Source organism: Oratosquilla oratoria, chromosome 12 (assembly GCF_046742065.1).
Source record: "Oratosquilla oratoria isolate Oo_2021 chromosome 12, ASM4674206v1, whole genome shotgun sequence".
In the NCBI taxonomy this organism is placed as follows: domain Eukaryota; kingdom Metazoa; phylum Arthropoda; class Malacostraca; order Stomatopoda; family Squillidae; genus Oratosquilla; species Oratosquilla oratoria.
In genome coordinates, this window is record NC_134788.1 from 33,420,899 (window position 1) to 33,440,613 (window position 19,715).

General features: G+C 39.7%; 2 protein-coding genes across 3 annotated transcripts in view; both read left to right on the forward strand.

Annotated features, from left to right (window-relative positions):
* Positions 1–613: 613 nt before the first annotated feature.
* Positions 614–7,986, forward strand: LOC143031333 (uncharacterized). 2 transcript variants are annotated; one of them, XM_076195028.1, is made up of 2 exons: positions 614–809; positions 6,730–7,986. In XM_076195028.1, the coding sequence occupies exon 2, from the start codon at positions 7,186–7,188 to the stop codon at positions 7,969–7,971; it is 786 nt and encodes a 261-aa protein (XP_076051143.1). In that variant the 5' UTR covers positions 614–809; positions 6,730–7,185; the 3' UTR covers positions 7,972–7,986. The 2 variants fall into 2 exon arrangements, with proteins under 2 accessions (XP_076051143.1, XP_076051142.1); XM_076195027.1 differs by lacking the exon at positions 614–809 and adding an exon at positions 1,341–1,478.
* Positions 1,073–19,715, forward strand: part of LOC143031313 (uncharacterized) — a 28,866-nt gene continuing 10,223 nt past the window's right edge. The window contains exon 1 of the mRNA XM_076194990.1: positions 1,073–1,467. The gene's annotated coding sequence lies outside the window, so the exon portion shown is untranslated. The remainder of the gene's footprint in view (positions 1,468–19,715) is intronic.

The window sequence follows — 19,715 nt, forward strand, 5'->3', positions numbered from 1 at the left end:
GGGGATGGGGGGTGAGGTAGTATGTGTGAGCAAAATTTGACGCAGCCCGAAGGGATTTCTCCCCGTCCTCTCCTTTCTATGGGGGGAGGGAGAGGGGGGTCGCCGATTTAATGAAGCGGCCTTGCTGTGGATGTGCTGTGTCTTGCGACACTGCTTCTGACCCAGGGTAGTGATGACCCGTCATCCAGGAGGTGCTCAGATAAGAGGGAGGGTGGAGGGGTGTGGAGTGTATTCAGGGATGGAATGGGTGGAAATGATTTCATGCTTTTCCCTTTTTGGCTACCTCCCTTGTAAGGGGGAAAAGGCTTGGTATATGTATGTATGTATATATTTTATTTTATTTTATTTTTTATTCGTTATTATTATTGTTATTATTATTATTATTATTATTATTATATATATATATATATATATATATATATATATATATATATATATATATATATATATATATATATATATATATATATATATGTAGTTATTTAGTTATTGTGGTGTGAATGTGGCGCGGACGGGGACGAGCGGTTGACACCCACCGGCTGGGGGGTCAAAGGGGGGCGCGGGTCAGTGACTCCAGAAAGGGGAATGCTTGCGCGTCGGTATGGGTGGCAGTACATAGCAAGGGCATGGGTAGGTGGTTGTGTGTTCGTGTGTGCGTGGTATGAAGGAGGGAAACCCACAAAGGGAGTCGTTTTCGAAGTTAGACGGCAAGGAAACTAGCGTAAGGACCGTGCTGTGTAGCCTACACCCGAGGAGGGAAGGACTGACCCAGAAGAAACTACAGGAACGAGCTTTCAACGGAAAAACATGTAAATCACCTTTCCCAACTACATTTATGCATAATTTATTATTTATCTATTATTACAAATTTTTTTTTTTTTTTTGCTATTGCCTATTTATTTGTTTTATTAATTTAAATGGGTGTTTATCTTTATTTATTCATTACAATTTTTCCCGCATCCAACCTAGTTGTGGACCAAAAGGCATCCTGTCTGCATGTTCTCTTTTTGTAATCCTTTGTAAAAAAAAAAAAAAAAAAAAAAAAGTGATGTATGCATCCTGTTCGATTACACTTCCTAGCCGTCTGCTACAGCACGAAAATCCAAATTTAAGCAATTGAGTGTTCACTGCATAATCTCTCAATTCACTGTGCACTCATTATAGATTTAGATTTGTATTTTGTTCGTATACAATCATTTTACTAGCAATTCAAGCCATATAACTTTGATAAACTCATTAAACACCAGATATAAAGAATATCAATATAGACAGAGTCATAGGTAAACAAAATATTACCGATGAGAAATAACTAAGCCCAATAAGTCTTCTATTTCCATCCACTTCATAATAATTGAATACAAATAAATACTTTAGTGTGAGTAGTCACATAGAAGAATTTTTGAGATTCCTGGGACATGTGTGAGATCCAGAAGTGGCATAGAATTTGGAAGCACAACTGTAATGCAGGTAATGAACAAGTAAGTGTTATTATGAACGGCCGTCAATCTTGTACATGTATTTAGTATGTGGTAGAGGTTATCTTCTTCATCTGTTCATGACTATGTTCCTTGGTTTGTCGTTAGTTCCAATTGTATTTAGGCAATAAGAATTTGGTAGGTCAAATGAAGTCTTATAAAAATGCATATTTATTGTGATCTGTGCTATTGTATGTTTCATCATATTGCAATTTCTTTGTTTTATTTTTTGTTTTTATGGCTTCTTTCCGTGTATTCATCCACTCCTGTGGATTATTATTTCTCCGTTAATTTTCACTTTCCCAATCACCTAAAAACTAAATCATATATTCATGTATAATATTGCTATAGGACACCAATATTCATGCAAATTATTCATTAGAAGTAGCAGTTTCCAATGAATAACTATAATTCAGCAAGCTACACCCAACAAGCCTTGTTTTAGTAATTGACGGAAGGGAGTGGTGCATCTAACCTAACCTAACCTCAGTGTATGTAGTGACAAGTAATTCACTTCTTACTCAAGGATGTCAGAAATGAACATTTTGTAGTTTTATTTATAGGTTTCAGGTGGTATTTGTGTGGAATATTACTTGTTTTCTCACCAGCCTTGAGGTGTGAAAACAACTGTTCATTAATTCAGTAATTACATTTGAGAACTTACCGGTCACCTTTGTTTTAACCTGCATAGATTCTGTAAATGCAGTTGGTTTAGAAATTCTAAAGTTCTTGAAGGCTTTCTGAACCTAAGACATGATCCCTTGGTTAGAGGTTTCCAAAAGAGAGGTCCTTCTTTGTCCTGAGCTCAGGGTAATCTGACAGTTCCGATGCTAGTGCGCACAGTATTCCAAGGGACTCTTACAAGTTCCAAAAGAGCTCAGAAGGCCACGGGTTAATATTTACTTTAAGGGGATCGTCCATTAGAAAATCAAACTGAGATTTTTTCCTAGTAACTGTCTTGTCTCAGAGAAGATACCACCGATTTTTCAAGTCATTTATGCTTATACTCTTTTTTTTATTGTGATTGTTTTTTTCTTTTCTTTCGAGGGAAAATTTTTGAAAATTTTGAAATTGATTCAGAGGATAGATCTTTGACTGGATATTGATTATTTTTTGTCTTTATAATGGGCTAAGATAGATGAAGAAACGGAGGCAGAATTATGATGTTCTGATCAGTCTGTTATGAGAAAAAAAAATCCAAAGTAGATGAAAAAAAAAAAAAATAAAATGTATATATGAAAAAATCCTACTAGTCCTTGACAGGACATAAATCTGCCTCCAAATGTTCTCCCAATTATGCTGAATCTGGAAAGGATTTGCAGTTAAAAATCAGTGAAGGCGTTTTGGATATGAATCAAGTTAAATGTGCAAAAATCAAGTTTTTCAGGAATGAGCGTCATAGATTTTTTGTTCATGGTTACTGGTCCCCTTTCATCATTTAGGATGTTATGGTGTTGAAAGGGTATCATAGGCACAACCCTACTCTTTGTTGCCAGCTTTTGATTAATTACAGGTTTATATGATGAATCCAGTTAGTATCCACCAGGGTTATATTGCACTTTTCCTTTTCTTGGCACGATACATTTTTGGCGACAGACGATCTTTATCTGCCATCCTAAGCTGTTTTATGGCATCACTGGTTGTTGTCCCTCATGCTGATGGCATATATGCAAGTTCATAACCAAAGATGTGGTTCAGAACTGGAACTTGAGCACGGAATTGAACTCTAGCTGCTGATGCAAACTTCCTTTTTGAACTCAAAGCCCAGATCTTTGCATGGAAGCTTTCATTTTGGTTTTGTGTCCTTCCCTTGAGGCATTTCTCTAAAAGCTCTGTAGAGGTGAGGTCTTGATATATTGCCAGGATGGATTTCCGCTTCTCAGCGGGAATCTTCGCCAGGAACGACTTCTTGACTCTGTGAGACTCGGGTTCCTCTTGCCTGGCTAGTGCTCTCTGGAAAAAAGAACACTACGAGTCTTCTCCCTTAGGACAGTAAGAATCCAATGGCTTCTCATCTGTGCTGACAGAATGCAGATAGGAGGCCATGATAGCTTTACGCATTGTCTGAACATCTGTATTCACACAATCACGTATTGCCTTCCCATAACACTGTGTCAACTGTCACAACATCTGTCAACATATTAGCTCGTATGCTATTATTTATCATACAAAAGCATAAATAGTGTGCAAAATTGAATTGAATTGAATTGAATTTTATTCGGATACAATAAGTACAATACATACAAGACTCAATATTATACACAGTATATATAATTGTACATCCGAGGATGGCACAGAAAGTCAAAAGACTTATTTCCACTGTGGTCCTCATATTACAATTAGGAAAGGATTATCATAGAAATGCTAGGTTATACGAAGTGTAAATTAGGATTATAAGAAGTGTAAATTAAACATATAAACTATTTTCTTCAGAGAGAACAGTGTCTAAAAGATAACATTTAACTGATTTTTTAAAACTACTTTTAGATACAATTGATTGAATGTTGGTCGGTAAAGAGTTCCAAGCAATAGCACCAGTGTATTTGAAAGTACTTTTCCCTAACGAACTATTAAACCTAGGTACAATGACAGATGACCTACTAGAACGAGTTCTCAGGGAACGAGCATTTCTAACAAGTGTAAAGGTATCTGACAAATAACTGGGACAAGAGTCGTTGTCAATTTGGTGAACATGATTAAGCTTTAACTGAACAACACGTTTCTCAATAGGTAACCAATTTAACAGTTTAAAATGCGTATAATCTAGATGAGTACGCGGATGAAGTTTCAAAACGGTCCTGATTAGTTTGTTTTGACATATTTGAAGATTACTCTTAGATTTTTTAGATAGGTTGCTATACCAGGAAGAACAAGCAAAGTCAATCTGACACTGAACCAGGGCTGCAGCTAGTTACTTCTTTGTCTCTACATCTAGGTATTTTTGTATTCTTGCCAAAAATTTTGTTCTGGAGCTGACCCTTTTAATTATTTTTTGTGCCATAACTTCTCCCGACACATTTTGATCAATTTCTGTTCCAAGATATTTGACAACAGACCTAGGTTGAATACTAGTATCATTACATTGGATATTGAAGTTGGGAGCATTTTTAGTTTTTGATTGGAGCCAAAGAGAATGGATTCTGTTTTACCTAGATGTAGAGACAATTTGTTATCCAATAACCACTTGCTGACATTCAATAACTCTTCACTGAGTAACGTCTCAATCCTATTTACATCTTTGCCAGAAACTAGTAAGGCTGAATCATCGGCATACAACAGCAGTTTACAGTTCACAGCAGCTTTCATGTCATTCACATACAAAAGAAACAACAGCGGACCTAAAATGCTACCCTGTGGGACACCACATGTTATTTTTGCTGCTTTTGATGTTGAACCATTTACATTCACAATCTGTTCTCGACCTGTTAGATAAGACCTCATCCAATTAACAACATCTGATTTGAAGCCTAACGCTTGTAGTTTGAATAATAGAATATCATGATTTACAGTATCAAAGGCTTTCTGGAGATCTAGCATAACCATTCCACAGTAATTACCTCTGTCAATTTCACCTTTGATGTAATCAGTCAAATTGATCAAACATGCATCAGTAGAATATGATTTTCGAAAGCCTGATTGTAAATCATAGAACAAGTTATTGCTTTGAATATATTCATAAACCTGGTTATAAACAACTCTTTCCAAGACCTTCGATATAATACCGAGCACTGAGACTGGCCTATAGTTACCGGAATCTGTTTTGCTACCCTTCTTGTACAAAGGAGTAACTTTTGCTAATTTAAAATCTTTGGGAACTTTGCCCTGTTGAATCGAAGTATTGATTATGTGAGTGATACAGGGAGTAATCTGCTCAGCTGAGTCGTTCACAAATCTGGCTGGAATATTATCTAGTCCGGTAGCCTTAGACCTGTTAACAGTCTTCAACATTTCATACACATCTACATTAGCAACCGTAGACAGATCAAAGGTGTCATAGGATACACCCTTACTCCAATAATAATACACAGCTTCTTTTGTTAGCAAATATATGTAACAACAGAAAACGTAATATGCAGTACGCAGTGCATACGACCCAGCCACAGTAGGGTGGGGGGTACTGTATTATATTTTTTTTAGATAGTAAAAATCAAGATACAGCTTCCATACTCAGCCACAATATAGCTTATGAGCAACACTTTTAGAGGAAATATTTTCAGAATTTCGTGTTTTTTTTTTCATGATTTTCTGATGGACGATCCCCTTAAGTGATTTCTCAAAGTTAACCCCTTCACTCTGGGCCAAAATCTCATGGGCAGCATTAGCTGCTAGATGTGTGATGTTGCGTCATAATACTCGCATTATAAAAAATAAAGTCACCGCTGTATTGCTCGTTCTCTTTCACCCATGAATTTTGTTAACCATAGAAAATATGATGAAGCCAGTTTACAGAGTATGAGGGTCACGCAGGTACAGCTACAATAAATATAATCAAGACGCCGACATCGGCATCCTCGCGTACCCACTTGCTCCTCATGACGCCTGCGTAGGTGTCATCGTATGGAAGGGGTTAATTCCCAATTTATTAAACCAAAATAGTTACATAGATTTAATAAACAAAATAAAGAGGAGGGGAGTTTAATTGTATCTTATTTAAAGTTATGATAGGCTTGGTTCAAAGTTTCAGGAAAGGCTCCTGAATCGAAGAAAATAACATTTTGAGGGAAAGTTTCCTGCGCTAAGGTAAACACTAAGATTCCCAATAACAATTACCACAGAGGTAAGGGGAGAGTGGGATCACTGAAAATGGAGAACAAGTGATTTGCTGTAGAAATAATTATCAGATTCACACAAGTCTCTCAAATGTTAATGACTTTTTTGATTGATGGTTATGTATAGTATCCTCTGCAAAAGTTTAAAAAAGAATCTTATATCCAGTTATGTTGTCATGTCCTACATTATACACCTTTTGCTTGTGTCTTATCTTTACAGTGTTTATGCAGCCAATCTTTTGTCTTTTATTTCCTTGCTAATTTCTACTGCTCCAGTCTTTTCCTCGCAACCCCAAGTTTTTTATTATTTGTTTAATCTTCCATGTCTCATTTCTTCCTTTGTGGTTCTTCTTTGATATGAGTTGTTTGTTCCCTTCCCCTACAGCATTTTGGTCAATGCATACTATGTTTGTATACACTTGTTCTACTTGTATTATATGCTCTCAAAAAGTGAGATGTCAAACTTGTTATATGTTTTCTTTCAGGTCAATGGTAGATATCAACATTTCCTTGGAAAAGGTCTCTGAAGATTCTGTACATTAGTCATACAGTACAGAGAAACTGGTGTGCCATCTGCAGCACACCTATTTCACAAGTCATTTCAGATATCACATGATGGCCCACTGTGGAGACTCAGTGTGACCCGTGTGATGCAACTTTCTCAGGAAAAGCACTCTCATATATCACATGATGACCCACACAGGAGGGAAGCCTCTCCATTGTGTCATGTACAATGCAGATTTTCCACAAGAGTCATTTCAAAGATCACACAATGACCCACACTTGAGAGAAGCCCTTCCAATGTGAATTGTGTGATGAAGCTTTTTCAGGAAAGGGTTCTCTCAAAAATCACATGATGACACACACTGGTGAGAAGCCTTTCAAATGTGAACCTGTATAATGCAGCTTTCTCACACAAGGGTCATCTAAGATATCACACGATGGTCCGCACTGGAGAGAGACCTTTCCAATGTGACCTGTGTGGTGCAGCTTTCTCTAGAAAGAGTCATGTCAATAGACACATGATAACCCACACTGGAGAAAAGCCTGTCAAGTGTGACCTGTGTGGTGCAGCTTTCTCTAGAAAGAGTCATCTCAAAAGACACATGATGAACCACACTGGAGAAAAGCCTTTCAAGTGTGACCTTTGTGATGCAGCTTACTCAGAAAAGAGTAATCTCAAAATACACAAGATGACCCACACTGGAGAGAAGCCTTTCAAGTGTGACCTGTGTGATGCAGCTTTTTCACACAAAGGTCATCTAAGATATCACACGATGGTCCACACTGGAGAGAGCCCTTTCCAATGTGACCTGTGTGGTGCAGCTTTCTCCAGAAAGGATAATCTCAGTAGGCACATGATGAACCACACTGGAGAAAAGCCTGTCAAGTGTGACCTTTGTGATGCAGCTTTCTCAGTAAAGAGTCATCTCAAAAGACACATGATGACCCACACTGGAGAAAAGCCTTTCAAGTGTGACCTTTGTGATGCAGCTTTCTCAGAAAAGAGTAATCTCAAAAGACACATGATGACCCACACTGGGAAAAAGCCTTTCAAGTGTGACCTTTGTGATGCAGCTTTCTCAGAAAAGAGTCATCTCATTGTTCACATGACGACCCATACTGGAGAGAAGCCTTTCAAGTGTGACCAGTGTGATGCAGCTTTTTCAAGAAAGAGTCATCTCAATAGACATAAGAAGACCCACACAGGAGTGAGACCTTTGTGATGCAGCTTTCTAAAAAAAAAAAAAAAAAAAAAAAAGACATCTCAAAAGACACATGATGATTCACACTGGTGAGAAGACTTTCAAGTGTAGCCAGTGTGATGCAGCTGCTTTTTCAGGAAAGAGTAATGTCATAAGACACATGATGACCCACACTGGAAAGACATGATGACTCACACTGGAGTAAAAAAAAATTCGAGTGTGACCTGTGTGATGTAGCTTTCTTGGAAAAGAGTTCTATCAAATATCATGTGGAGAAGCCTTTCCAGTGTGACCTGTGCAATGCAGCCGTATTAGTAGAGGATAATCTCAAAAGACACATGATGACCCCCCCACTGGAGAGATCCCCTTACCAATGTGACATGTGTGATGCAGCTTTTTCACAAATAGGGCATCTGAAAATCACATGAGAACCCATACTGGAGAGAAGCCTTTCCAGTGTGAACTATGCAGTGCAGCTTTCTTAGGAAAAGGGCATCTCAAATATCACACGATGACCCACACTGGAGAGATGCCCTTCAATTGTGACTGGTGTGATGCAGTTTTCTCAGTAAAAAGTGCACTCAGTCAACACCTTATGACCCACAATGGAGAGAAGCTTTTACAATGTGACCTGTGTAATGCAGCTTTCTCACTAAAGACTAATCTAAAAAGACACATGATGACCAACACTGGAGAGAAGCCTTTCAAGTGTAACCTGTGTGATGCAACTTTCTCACCAGAGAGTCCTCTCAAATATCTCGTGGTGACCCACACTGGAGAGAAAAGTTTCAAGTGTGACCTTTGTGATGCATCTTTCACAGAAAGGTAAAGTAAACTTAGAAATCACAGGGTGACATAAAGGATTTTTTTTTTTTTTCGTATGAATGATTTCAAAAGTAAAGTAGTGACTTACACTTGCTCATAAAAGGTTGATCTCGTATAGTTTGTGTTGGTTCACACTGGTGTGAGGCCTCTCCAGAGTGACCTGAGTGATTTTTTTTATCTTTTCTCTGTGATAGTACTTTCTACTATTAAGAATTGATCCATTGTTATAGACCTGTTTGATATATAAGTCGTCATGCACTCAACTCAGTTATGGACCAAAAGGTCTCCTGTCTACATGGTCTTTGTAATCCTTTGTAAAAATAAACAAGGTTATATGTGCATCTTGTTTGGTTACACTCTTCCTGGTGGGGTGCTGCAGTATAAAAATCCAATTTAAAAAACTCGCTGCATAATCTCTCAATTCACTGTGCACTCATAATAGATTTAGATTTTTTTTTTCTGTATACAGTCATTTTACTAGCAATTCAAACCAAATAACCTTGATAAACTGATTAAACAAGCTTGAGACTTCCTGGGTATTTGAATACAAAAATTAAAACCAGTAAATGAAAACTGTTATTAAACCAGTGAGGATTCATAACTAGTTCACAGAAGCTTTAAAATTTATTCAGTTTTTTAAATATTGTTTATGTACTGAATTACGAAAGTGTTTATGATAACAGTAAACCTCATGTAAAGAATAACACACTCAATAATTTTCTTGTAAAAAATAGCAAACCATGCAGTGACTGGGTTTGCTTGTCTTGACATAATGAGACATAAACATGTTATAGATTTATATATGGGCTTCTGGTGCTATTTATGCTAGAATTCACTTGTCCACATGCCAATTCTTTGTGGGGAAGTGTTCCCTGATAAATGGAAACCAATAAAAGATTTGCAGAATGACACATTGTTTTCTGGATGTCTGGAAAAAATAAATGGCACAGGAACAAATGGCATGGTAGATATAGCACAACTGAGAAGTAGGAAGAAATTACACATTTGTTTAAAATTGAGCTTTTATGAAAACATTGGATGTCTGATAAAGTGCATATAGATATTGTTCTTGTTTATTTCAATAAATATACCATAATCCACAACTTTTGAAGAAAAGAAATATATATATGTAGTATCTGTTATGGCCTGCACCTTTAAGAGACTGTTAGTCTTGCAGCCTTCCAAATGGTCTGTGCAGAGGTTCTTCAGACGTTGCTGGAGTTGAACATAGATGCTCATCCTTTTCACCAACTGCATGGCAGGCCACTAGACCGACAGCTGTGGCTTCCTCTTGGCATAGTACAGTAGTGCACTCCCAGATTGTTGGATGATGATGTTACAAGGAAGAAGCAACAGTTCCAGCCTTCACACTGGGTGTTGGTTCACAGTGATTCATTGTTGGTGGCATCATGAAAATTGCACAGTTGTGGAAGGAAGCAAGGTGGCAAAAGTTGAGAACAAGAACTCATGGCTGCTATTCTTTTTTCTGCATCTTGGAAGACGTGCAACTGACATAAAAGTGTCAAGGTAGCAGAGAAAAAGAATAGCTTAAGGAGAACAGGAATTTCAGAGGTAGTGAAGATCATTTTCTACATCAACTGATAATAGACCTAACGCATTCAATTCTCCCCAAAACTCTGATAACTTGTCATTATTATTGTAGAGCTTGGTGTGGCCAAGGCCTTGAACTCTCCAAGTGGTCTTGGATAGGTGGTGGGAACACCTGTTAAAAAAAATCATGTTACTATTCCTCTTTTTTTTTTCCTGAAAAAGACAAAAATCTCTCTCTCTTTTTTATTTTTTTTATCTAGGATGTATGGAAGCATTGTGGCATGGAGTTTTTTAAGCCGTAGCGGTATTCCATCCTCCAACACTGACCGCGTCCGAGACAACTGTCCCCCATGCAGACCGAGCTTGGACTGATGGCGTCAACAACGCGAGCAGAAGCGCACGCACTTACCAGGGCTCACAATTGTCCCATAACCAAAGGAAAGGTGGTCAATCAGAAGACTAGCCAGAAACTGGGACCTGACTGTGAATCGCTACCAGGATTTAAAATACGGCCTCTTGCAAATGTAGAGGAGAACAGCCTCACCACGAGCAACAGCAACAACTCGACTAGCTCCGAGACCTTCTCCTACCATCGGATCGAGGATCTATAAGCTCCACGACCTCTCTCTCTCTCTCTCTCTCTCCTAACACGGGATAGAGGATCTCCAGCACCAGACCACAGGATCGTCACAATCTCGCCTCATTCAACCAATAAAGAGAAAAGACCACTGCGTTCATTTCCTTCATTGGTTGCCATCAATACCAGAACACTACAAATTGGTGACCCGGAGTGTTGCAACTGGGAAGATGACAGTCTCAAAGCTCAAGCTTTCCAGCTTTTCCCATGATGTGGACAACTGGCTCATCCACGCTCAAGCATATTTGGACACTCGGCAGAGGGTGATCGATGAACAAGCCTTCGGGGCGTATGTCTTCGTCAGGCGGGATTCCAGACGAGCCCATCTCCAGCGCCCGTATGATGGACCCTACAGGGTCAATAGGTCATGATTCCTAACAACCTTTTTATCTCTAATGTAACTATAGAATTCTTTGGGATTCTCTGGATTTATCAGCAGTGTTCATTTCGTATTGTCGTTTTCTTTTTCTTGTTGTCTTTTTTAAATCTCTCTGTATTGATACATAATTTTCATAGTCATTAGATGCACCCGAGCACTTATATTCTTATATGCCTGTCTCTTCTTAGCAATAATTTTTTCAGTTTCTTTGTCCACTTTGGTGTGTAGAACAGCGCCAGGAAGGTGTTGAGTCGTTCCAGCTTTGCAACATTCTCATCATACTCAAACAGATCACAAAACATCAGCATCTTCATGGAATACAAGTTCCTGGCCATCCATCCGGCCTGGTCAATGGCCCCTGGTCGACTCCAGTGACTCCCACGGGGAGGTGCGCCTCCAAGAACAATCACTGTGAGCTCAGCCATTTCTTTGTAGTCAGCTCTCAGTGGCTTCTCAGATGTGAGGACGTCATGAAGTATTTCCTCACAATACCTCTTCTTTTTTTCTGAGCCATCTGCTTCTGATCATCAGGGTTTTAGTGTTGCCTGTTGTCGATTTCCCCCACACATCATTGAAGTATCTGAACCAGGGATTCTCTAGACTCTTCACCTTGCCAAACAGCCTTTCCCAGACTGCTCCAACTAGCACTTCCAGGATGTGGTGTCTGCACACAAGGTAAAACACCTTAGTGTTTAGCTTTTCGTCAAGCAGTTTGGTAGCTCCCCAGTGTACTCCACTGTCACTGGATGTAGTGTCAAAAACAAGGGCAGTTATGACACTTGTAAGCCCCTCTGTCTCCAACAAATCCATTGATGCCTCAGCTTAAGCAGTGCCTATTTACATGTTGATGACAAATACTCCTGGTAACTTGCCGCCTTCAGGATAGACAGGTTGTCCAGAGACGAGCACAACTAAAGTTTCTGAGGTGGTCCCAGGTTCACTACCCAGGACGTCTCTGAGCATCTTCCCATCCCAGTGTACTCGTAGAGCAGCAAGCTGGGGAGGGTCCTCGCTGAACTCTGCCATGTAGCTTTGGCTGATGTTGTACCTGGACAGCATTCTGTTCTACATGTTGATCTAGAAATAACTAACTTGTCCAGATCAGCCTCACCAGCTTTCAAGGTGGCAGAAACTGGGACAGCAACTTGGTTGTCAGACAAGGCAAGATGATCAGCTGTATTGCAGATGGCATCACATTCCATGACATTCCTATGGAATGTCAATGTCTTCATGGTGATAACATCCAGGACGAGGCTGCCGGTAATCCATATCCTCTGTGTTAGGGTCACTGGCACTGGAATCACCCCAGGTAAAGACATCCATGTGCATAATTGCCTCTTGTTCTGCTGTGGCTGCAAAATGATACAATATAGTAAGCGTGTAAAAATGGAAAATAATAATACTATACTATACTAACAATGTGGCAAGCATGTAAAATTTCTAAAAATGTTGTGATATTCAAAGTATGAGAGTATGATTATTTTGCACGATCTTTCTATTTTGAAATTCCATCTGTCATCAACAAGCTACATAAATTGTTAGTTCGTCCACATTTGGAATATGCGGTTTCCGTATGGTCAGCGAATATTAAAATTTTGAAAATTGGAATAAAACAAGTAAAAACGAAGAGGCACAAAACTGATTCCAAATATCATAAGTAAGTCGTACGACAATCGACTAAAACATATACTCAGGGGCGATTTAATATGGTGTTTATTTCGGTAGTTATTTAAAATTCTAAAGGGAATTGACAGCATCAAAAGTGACGAATAGTGGGTAGAAACAACTTCGCCAACCGTGTACAAAATGAATGAAATAAATTTCCTGCAGTGGCAGTGTGGTGCCGTCGATTGATTTAGGATGTGTTTAACCAAGAGCACCTCCAATGGGAGTGATCAGAGATACCCACATAATAACGATTTGGGAAATAAAAAAATCAAGGTATACGCTGCCACCACCCAATCGTCTATATGGATATATCTGACCATAAATGGAAACTGCTCCTTGTTATTCACGTCTGACTCCGTCCCCTCTCCTCAGGTCGTTCGGGGTTGGTTCTGGGTAGCGAAAAGGCCTATGCCCAAGTGGGGGTAGTAAAAGAATATAAGCCACCAATAATGTGGGGCCACCAATAATGTGGGGGTAGTAAAAGAAAATAAGCGAAGGTCTGCTATGTGTTAATTATTACACTGAAGCAAAAATATAGTAAGGAAATACAAAAGTATATTGTGGTTTTCTCCAACTAGACAATCTATTGATCCTTACAATATGAAAAATATATGGGTATGCGAGACATTTAATAACAGTTTTTTCTTTCTTATGGGCATCATAAGTAAGGTCACAGGCACGTGGAAAAACGTAGTTATTTACGCTCCAACCTTCCGGTCACTGTATAAGTCTACTTACAATATTGTGTCTACCTTCAAGCACTGTGTCTACCTTCAACCCCGTATTCTTATTAGAGAACGATCACAGACGGAATTGTACTCTAAGGATTACACTCTCATAGCTAATGTTAAATGTATATACGCAAAGTGTTTGTGAAGTACACTCCCTTAAACCCCTTTTTCCATATCTGTTATCGGAATCATTTTTGGCATCAGATTCAAAACTTAATAATAATGATAACTATCTACCTACTATATCTGCACTATATCATTTAACTCACATATTGACATTTGTTTTCATTAATCTTACAGAACGTGTTCATACCTGTTATCGGAATCATTTTTGGCATCAGATTAAAATTTTAGCTGCGCACAAAGAGAACGAGACGGCTATGTGTTCGTATCTATGGGTAAACTACTAACCTCCCTGTTGTATTATTTCGTAAAACTTCATTTCGCTTCTCAACAGAGCCCCTAGCTGCTACAATCTCTCCCTACACTATTTCTCTAGTGGAATCCTGAACTGAAAGTTGGGAATTTTTCCTATTACTCTTAAAATTAATGGCCTTAGCTTACGCCTCTGTCCGAACGTTTAGTGACGTCACGGGTGGGCGGAGCTACGGTGCCCGCGCTATGTTCGAGAACATTCTAATGTCGCGTCGAAACTCAGTTGAACCAAAATCAGCTGAAATATATTTGTAGCTATCTCCTATTGTATGTTCTTCTTCAATGATTATAGTAAGGCTCTTTGCCAACACATCTTGATAGGCAGACATAGAATAGAATAAATTCATGGTCTATTAAGGCTCTATTTTCTACTTTGCTTCTTGGTTGAGTAAAACCGTTACGACGTCCATAATACCCAGTCTCTCAAATCAACACTCAAATAAATAAATAGATAAATAAAACGAAATTCCAAAAATAATACCCCTTCAAAATTCCTGTCCTTACATGGCTCTACGCCCCTCTGAAAGAAAAATTCCGCAACATCACGTGAAGGATTCTATTTGGTGTGGTCCAAATCCCTCTGCAAAAGAAAAAAAAATCCATCCTGCATCAGAGAGCGATTATCCTTTTGATAGCTTGACGAGGCACTCTCTCCTCAGCACACTCGTAGGTGTACGAATCTCAGGTGACCCGGGGGTACACCAATTTACTGTGGATGTCTCCGTGGACTTTTCCATCAGTCTTCGTATTGGCTGGATTCCCCAATTGACCTCTTACATACTACTTGACTGGACATGCATAGCCGCTACGACCGAGCTAAGCCACGACTCTCTCTTGTGGATTCGCCCCATGGGTGGCACACTACTTCCCCATCTGTGGGCTCACCTCTGGGCAATCGGCGATTGTCCACCAGGTCCTGAAGTCCTACACCCCTGTCAAGCGGGCAATTGTGAATTGAGTTGGGTTCATGATCCCAACTCGAGCTAAAGAATTTCCCCATTTTCCAATACTACTCCGAATGAAAGTGCTCGCTAACCATCGTTTGTAGTCCCTCTCCTAGGCTAATATTGACTTCTTTATCCCCCCCCCCTAAGTTGACATTTAGTTCCTTCACCTGGCTGTTGCTGAAATTTCCTTTTACAACATATGAAATATATGCATCCTTAATCCTAGGACATCTCAACCTTACACATGTATAAAAGTATAGGTGGGTTACATTTAAGCTTTATGGTCCAATATATAGGAACATTGAGGGCATCTTTGCATTAATTTGCACGAGCATTCGTTTTTCTTTGGACATATACTGGCACGATATGATCCCTACATTTCCTATTGCAGTTAACTACTGACATCTTAGCACCTTAAATCACTAGATATGGGACCAACTGGTCGGGTTGCTCCAGTTGATTTCTTCAGCATTCCTCGATGAGCCGTCTTCAATGTTCTTCAATGTTCGATGCATCCGCTCCACCATTCCATTCGCTTGGGGATGGTCTGGGGTAGTGTAGAGCAGGGTGATTTGCTGTTCTCCACACAACTTCTTGAAAGCCATGTTGGTGAATTCTGCTCCATTGTCTGCTACGATTCTCTCTGGGGTGCCGTAGTCTGCGAAGAACTGGGTTAGGGAGTGTAGTATGTGTTGGTGGTGTTTTGTTCTCAATGGGAAAAACCTAACGAACCTACTGTAGTGATCGATTATTGTCATAATATACCTATATCTCTGCGTCCCGGACACCATATCTGTTAGGTCTATGCCTATTCTCTCCATTGCCTTTGTAGCAGGGGGAACCTCTTTGTATTGCTGTGACAACCCTTGTGTACCCTTGAACCTCTGACAAGTAATGCATTTCTTTACAAAATTACATACATCTACCTTTAAATTTGGCCAATAGAACAGCTCCTCCTGGGTTAGATTCCCATTCATGTCTATCTTCCATCCTCGCTCTCGTTTCTTCTTCCTCTCCCGAATTGGATTCCCATTCCGTTTTATTGTTCATTTTTACCTGAGTGCCTTTAATTATGTGTAGTTCCATCAAAGCTATACACCTTAACACGTCATTTCCCCACACAATCTCATCCGCTATTTCTATACTCTTAGTGACTGCCGAGGATCTATTCTGTCTCTGATTACTGTACTGCCAATCCACAGGGTACACAAGCTTTGTCTAAGTCGACACACCGATAAGTGAGCTTCAGGTTGGTTAATAGCGTAAATCCCACCGCTGCCACCAATAATGTGGTGCCGTCGATTGATTTAGGATGTGTTTAACCAAGAGCACCTCCAATGGGAGTGATCAGAGATACCCACATAAGAACGATTTGGGAAATAAAAAAAATCAAGGTATACGCTGCCACCACCCAATCGTCTATATGGATATATCTGACCATAAATGGAAACTGCTCCTTGTTATTCACGTCTGACTCCGTCCCCTTTCCTCAGGTCGTTCGGGGTTGGTCCTGGGTAGCGAAAAGGCCTATGCCCAAGTGGGGGTAGTAAAAGAATATAAGCCACCAATAATGTGGGGCCACCAATAATGAGTGGGTAGTAAAAGAAAATAAGCGAAGGTCTGCTATGTGTTAATTATTACACTGAAGCAAAAATATAGTAAGGAAATACAAAAGTATATTGTGGTTTTCTCCAACTAGACAATCTATTGATCCTTACAATATGAAAAATATATGGGTATGCGAGACATTTAATAACAGTTTTTTCTTTCTTATGGGCATCATAAGTAAGGTCACAGGCACGTGGAAAAACGTAGTTATTTACGCTCCAACCTTCCGGTCACTGTATAAGTCTACTTACAATATTGTGTCTACCTTCAAGCACTGTGTCTACCTTCAACCCCGTATTCTTATTAGAGAACGATCACAGACGGAATTGTACTCTAAGGATTACACTCTCATAGCTAATGTTAAATGTATATACGCAAAGTGTTTGTGAAGTACACTCCCTTAAACCCCTTTTTCCATATCTGTTATCGGAATCATTTTTGGCATCAGATTCAAAACTTAATAATAATGATAACTATCTACCTACTATATCTGCACTATATCATTTAACTCACATATTGACATTTGTTTTCATTAATCTTACAGAACGTGTTCATACCTGTTATCGGAATCATTTTTGGCATCAGATTAAAATTTTAGCTGCGCACAAAGAGAACGAGACGGCTATGTGTTCGTATCTATGGGTAAACTACTAACCTCCCTGTTGTATTATTTCGTAAAACTTCATTTCGCTTCTCAACAGAGCCCCTAGCTGCTACAATCTCTCCCTACACTATTTCTCTAGTGGAATCCTGAACTGAAAGTTGGGAATTTTTCCTATTACTCTTAAAATTAATGGCCTTAGCTTACGCCTCTGTCCGAACGTTTAGTGACGTCACGGGTGGGCGGAGCTACGGTGCCCGCGCTATGTTCGAGAACATTCTAATGTCGCGTCGAAACTCAGTTGAACCAAAATCAGCTGAAATATATTTGTAGCTATCTCCTATTGTATGTTCTTCTTCAATGATTATAGTAAGGCTCTTTGCCAACACATCTTGATAGGCAGACATAGAATAGAATAAATTCATGGTCTATTAAGGCTCTATTTTCTACTTTGCTTCTTGGTTGAGTAAAACCGTTACGACGTCCATAATACCCAGTCTCTCAAATCAACACTCAAATAAATAAATAGATAAATAAAACGAAATTCCAAAAATAATACCCCTTCAAAATTCCTGTCCTTACAGCAGTGCAATATAGTAGGCTACGGTTCGAAGTTTTAAAATTAGTTTAGATAAGCACCTAAGCAATATAGCCTACTGTAATGCCTACCTTTTATTCTATTTTATGTTATTGTGTCAAAGTAGCATGCAATTGATACTTTAGGGTCTATATGGGGCGCCCCTACGGACCAGAGACACACATCATTTTGTCTATGATAGAGGAAAACTCTGTTCATAGAGAAATGACACTTTTATTCTACGACTGTCCCTCCGTTATGCTGTCCTCCAACCCCTTGTTGCTGTCCTGTACCATTTCTCTGAGTATTCTTTTTCTGTGGTGGGGGAAAAGAATACTGCCACCAAGTATTCCCACTTGGATCGTAAGAGGCGAGAAGAAAGGGACGGGGATTGGAACTAGGCATCCTTCTCCTTGTAGCCCCACAGGGGACATTCCTAAACAAAAAAGAGAAGGCATAAGAGGGTCTGGGAGTTTTTGGACCAGCACCCTAAGGTTTGGGTCTTTTAATGTGCGTGGATGTGGTACAGATGAGAGTAAAAGGGAAGTGATAGGTATATGTTTGTGAGAAGGAATATGGATGTGTTGGCTTTGAGTGAAACTAAGTTGGAAAGGGTGAGTGTAAGTTTGGGAGTGTAAGTGGGAGGTTATCAGGAGTGAAGAGAGGACGAGGGAGGGAAGGGGTGGCTATTCTAGTGAGTGAAGAGAGGTAAACGGATAGTGGAGTGGAAGGAGGTTTCCTCAAGGGTAATGTGGATGAAGGTGAAACTAGGGAAGGAGATGTGGGTCTTTGTAAGTGCATATGGGCCTGGCAGTGAGAAGTGTAGAAGAAAGGGAGGCCTTTTGGATAGATTTAAACGAGTGCATAGAGGATTTAGGAAGAAATGTAAATGTAATAGTACTGGGAGACCTTAATACTAGGGTAGGAAATGGTCCAATCGATGGAGTGGTTGGGAAATGTGGAGCTCCAGGAAAGAATCGTAGTGGAAAGTTGATGGTGGAAATGTGTCTAGAGAGTTGATGATAAATACAGTGTTTAGGAAGAAAGTCTGGCATAAGTACACATGGGAGAGGGTGGTAGATAGAGCGCTTATGGATTATGTAGTGGTAAATAGGATTATGATAGGAAGAGTTAAGGATGTACATGTGCTAAGGGGAGAGGGTGGGGGAATATCAGATAATTTTTTGGTGGAAGGTAAGCTGAGAGTGGAGGATAGATGGAGAAAAAGGAAGGGGACAAAAGGTAGGGAGGTTCTTAGAGTGAACTCTTTGAATGAAAAGGGAAAGGAGAAGGAGTACGAAAAGAAGCTGAAGGAGGAGTGGGAGGGAGTAAAGGATAGAGTGGAGTTGGGTGTGGAGGAGGAATGGGGATGGTTCAAGGAGGGAGTCATAAAGTGTGCAAGGATGGTGTGTGGAACAAGAAGGACAGGGGGAAATAGAAGAAAGGGCAGTGAACGGTGGGATGAGGAAACAAAGAAGGTTGTAGAAGAGAAGAAGCAAGCTTTCACAGATTGGTTACAAAATAGGACGAGGGAGTCATATGAGAGGTACGAAGAGAAGTAAAGCAAAAGGTAAAGGAGGCAAAGAGGAGAGCAGATGTGAAGTGGGGTAAGAGTATGACAGAAAAATTTGAAAGTAATAAAAAGATGTTTTGGAAAGAAATTAAGAGGGGAAGAGGAGGCGAATCAAGTAGAGAATAAAGGGTAAAAGGTGCAGATGGAGAGATGATAATGGAAGAGATGGCAGTAAGAGGAAGATAGGTAGAATATTTTAGGGAGTTGCTAAATGTGAGGGAGGGAAAGATAGC